At 50.7% G+C, this 4,210-nt stretch overlaps 1 protein-coding gene across 1 annotated transcript; it reads right to left on the reverse strand.

The window, feature by feature from the left end:
• Positions 1 to 2,288: 2,288 nt before the first annotated feature.
• Positions 2,289 to 3,791, reverse strand: LOC135705566 (uncharacterized). Its single transcript, XM_065227339.1, has one exon. It carries the CDS (start codon positions 3,789 to 3,791, stop codon positions 2,289 to 2,291), a length of 1,503 nt encoding a protein of 500 aa, XP_065083411.1.
• Positions 3,792 to 4,210: the final 419 nt, after the last annotated feature.

Genomic DNA, 4,210 nt, shown 5'->3' on the forward strand with positions numbered 1-4,210 from the left:
AAACCGATAAACTGCACACAAAATTGCACCTTAAACTAGTGAACTTTCTAAACTTTCGAACTTTCGGATTGACCGACGGGAAGGAAAACGACGTGTGTCCTTTCGACTTCACTGCTTTATTTCAACTGATTTGTGTTGTGTATTGTTTTCAATACGATGCGATCACAACAATCGGTAGGTAGAGTTTCCGTTTTCTGTTCCTTTTCGTATTCGTGTTGTGTGTGTTCGTGAGTGGCTGAATGACGTCTAATACAAGGTAAGTGTATCTGGTAAGGTGAATACAAATTTGTTTTCAAAGTGTGGTGCAATTTAATTTAATTTATTTTTGTCTAATTTCAGGTTCCCCGTTAACATGCCGGCCGCCGTTGAAACCGCCCGTTTCAACCTTCATCAGCACATTCTTCGATACGAGGTTGAGCCAGGCATGAGCTAGCTCCTGCGTTGTCTTCGTCGGGATCTATCGGAAGGATAGCGATCTCGGTAATCGCCCGTTTGTACTGCCCGGACGCGGTCTTAACAACGACCACCCGAACTCTTCCATCCTTCCCGGTCACGGTTTCAACGATCCGCCCCAACGGCCATTGAAGCGGTGGTGCGGTAGCTTGCTTGACCAGCACAAGTTGGCCGGTGCGGACGTCGAGTTGGGACTTCTTCCACTTTGTTCGCTGCTGGAGTTGACTGATGTAATCCAGCTGCCAGCAACGCCAGAGGTCTTGAACCGATCGCTTCATCTCCTGGAGGCGTGACAAACGGTTTGGGTTGACGTCGATCAGGTTGGGCTCCCGGATGGCGACGAGAGGTTCACCGACGAGGAAGTGACCAGAAGTCAGAGCGGAACAATCGTCAGGTGAATCTGTAAGCGGAGAAAGAGGACGGGAATTGAGCACCGATTCAATCTGGGCAACGACGGTCTGGAGCTGGTCTACGGTGAAGGAGCGGTTGCCTATGATGCGACGGAAGTGGTGCTTGAACGATTTTATTCCGGCTTCCCAGATTCCACCGAAATGCGGTGAACGGGCCGGGATAAAGCGAAACTTGATTCCGCTCTCCACGCAGAAATTCTCCCAGAACTCGGTTCGGAATTGACGACGGAATTCCTCTCGCATCGAGCGAAGTTCTTGGTCTGCCCCGACGAAAGCAGTCGCGTTGTCGCAGTGTAATTCGAGCACTCGACCACGGCGAGCTACGAACCGCTTGACGGCGTTTATGCAGGCGACGGACGACAGATCTGCGACGACTTCGAGATGCACGGCCTTCACCACGAGACACACGAATAGCTCGACGTATACTTTAACCGACGCGCCCCGACCACTTAACGGACGTACGAGAAACGGCCCACAGTAATCCATCCCAGAGTGTATGAACGGTCTAGCAGGTGATACGCGGACGGACGGCAGCGGAGCCATGATCTGCTGTGCTAGCCGTGGATGACATCAGAAGCAGGTTACGCATCGGCGTACCACCTTGCGTACTAGTTGACGACCCCGGACTGGCCAAAATCGTTGGCGAACAGTAGCAAGTGTGAGTGTAGGACCGCCGTGAAGTGTTCGGACGTGGCTGGACCTTGCGATGAGCCAACTGAGTTGATGATCAGCTGGAAGTAATATTGGGAAACGAGAGACACCAGAGAAGTCCCAAGGTCTTCACAGTAGGCGAGCGATCGATTTCAAGCTCCGGTGAGGTTTCCCACAGCTGACGAGGAACGCTTGAGAGGACGGCGGTATCGTTGGTCGCCCACTTCCTGAGCACAAAACCGGCTTGCTGTAGCATCTCCATCAACTGACGACAAGTTTCAGCAAGCGTTTCTAGGTCGTCGTGGCCGGTGAGTACGTCGTCTACGTACATTCCCTTCTTGATCACGGGGACCGAAAACGGAAATCGTTCTCCTTCGTCAGTGGCCAATTGGTACAGCACACGAGTAGCATGAAAAGGCGAGCTAGCGAGACCGTAAGTCATGGTTTTTAGTTGATACACGCGAACTGATTCTGACGGATCCTTCCTGAACAGGATCTCCTGATATTTCTGGTCATCTGGATGTGTCCAAATCTGCCGGAACATCTTCTCGGGGTCCACAGTGACGGCGAAACGAGGCATGCGGATGTTGATAACGGTTGAGTACAGAGCTGGCTGTATTGTCGGACCAGACAACAGGACCTCGTTGAGCGATAAACTGTGCGAGCCTCGGCAGGATCCATCGAACACTACTCGTGTTTTCGTGGTTGTGCTCTCAGGACGGTGTATGGCATGGTGGGGTAGGAAAAACTGAGGGCTACGCGACGCGGATGGATTCACCTCCTCCATATGTCCCAGTCTTTCATATTCCTCCATGAATCCGTGGTAAGCTTCACGAAGACCTTCATCGACACCAAACTTTTTCTCCATGGATTGGAGCTGACGTAGTGCGACTGGGTAGGAATCTCCAAGCATTGGTAGTATTTCCTCCCGTAGAGGTAGACGGACGATATATTTGTCGTCTTCAGCTCGACTAACGGTTTGTTGGAAGTGTTCTTCACAACGCTGCTCATCGGGAGTGTAGGCTTTCCGACGTCAAAATTTTCAATTTCCCAGAACCGTTCGAGCTGCTTGTCAAGCGTGTCGTTCATGCAGACGTGACTAGTCTGAACTGCCGGTGGATAGGGAGCTGGATCCACTACCTTTCCGCAAACGATGTAACCCAGAACTGTCTTCTGTAGTAGCGGATACCCAGTAGCGACAGAGATTTGCTGATGTTCCAGGAGCGAATAGAACAATTCAGCGCCGATAATGATATCAATCTTCTGGCTGATGTTAAACTGGGGATCAGCCAGCGGGAGGTTACGTGGAATCCTCCACCGCGTAACGTCGATATGGTGGCTGGGTAACGATACGGTAAGCTTCGGCAGCACTAGGCAGTCCAGACTGAAGCGATGATCTCCGTAGCGTGAAGCGAGCGAGAGTGTAACTCCGAAGTGGACGTTCACAGTAGATTGACCAATTCCACTGACCGGCGAGTTGAGCTTGACACGCTTCAAACGGAGCTTTTGGCAGAGTGATTCGGTGATGAAGCTGGGCTGTGAGCCACTATCCAGCAAGGCTCGGGCGAAATGTTCGTTGTTGTCAGCGTCCTTCACCTTGATCACTGCTGTGGAGAGCACAACAGTACTTTGCCGAAAACCTTGAGTCACTTCAGCACTTTGACAGGACGTGGAGGACGGTGAATGATTACCGAGAACGATTGGATCAACCGGCGATGTGGAAGGGGCGATACCGACCGAAAACGATTGCGGAAACGATCGAGACGAGTTCGCGAGTGGTGAGGTACCGGCTTCTACCGGCGGCGAACGTGCGACTGTGGTCGCATTGCTTTGCGACATTTGAGACGATTGCGAACTGATTGCTGCAGTGGGTTGACCAACCAAAGCTGATGTTGCTACGGATGTACCAGGAACCGACGAAGACGAAATCGGTGGTAGATGTAGCAGAGAATGGTGCTTCTTGGAGCACTGTTTGCACGAACCACTGGAGCAATCCTTCGCTAGGTGGGTACCCTTCAAGCAGTTGATGCAAAGCCCGTGCTTCTTCACGAATTCGAATCGTTGCTGCGGTGTAAGACATTGGAAGCCGCTACACTGAAACAAAAGATGTGCTTGCTTGCAGTGAGGGCACTTCTTCACGTTCTCCGAAGCAACATGGGCTGCGAAGCGGGACCTTTGCGATTTTGGCTCAGATTGGGTATTATTAGGGTGGGAGAGCGTTAGTGTTTTAATGATTCGCGATCTTTTGTGGATAAACTCGAGTAACTCCTTGTACATGGGTCGCTTGCCATCATCAATATGGGTTTCCCACTCCCGCAGTGTACCGTGGTCCAGGTAACAGCTCAATCGCTCAACGAGGAAGGAGTTCCAATGATCTTCCGCCGTCTCGAGTTTATCCAACAACTGAACATGGCGATCAAAGCTGTCGGTCAACTCCAATAGTCCAACAAGGTAAGTGTATCGGGTAAGGTGAATACAAATTTGTTTTCAAAGTGTGGTGCAATTTAATTTAATTTATTTTTGTCTAATTTCAGGTTCCCCGTTAACAACGATTGTGAATCTGAAGAAAGCCCTGAGTTCGACGTTCAAGATGACGGACTGCGGTGAGATCAGTCGTTTCCTAGGTATGAAACTAGAATACGACCGTGCGACGAATTCCATGAAACTCTCTCAAGAAACGAATATCGAAAAAATAT

Source organism: Ochlerotatus camptorhynchus, unplaced genomic scaffold (assembly GCF_037179485.1).
Source record: "Ochlerotatus camptorhynchus isolate MF236.1 unplaced genomic scaffold, CSIRO-AGI_Acam_v1.1 ptg000268l, whole genome shotgun sequence".
NCBI classification, from domain to species: domain Eukaryota; kingdom Metazoa; phylum Arthropoda; class Insecta; order Diptera; family Culicidae; genus Ochlerotatus; species Ochlerotatus camptorhynchus.

Coding starts and splice junctions, on each gene's coding strand:
- LOC135705566 (XM_065227339.1), bottom strand. CDS start 3,791: ATGTACAAGGAGTTACTCGAGTTTATCCACAAAAGATCGCGAATCATT.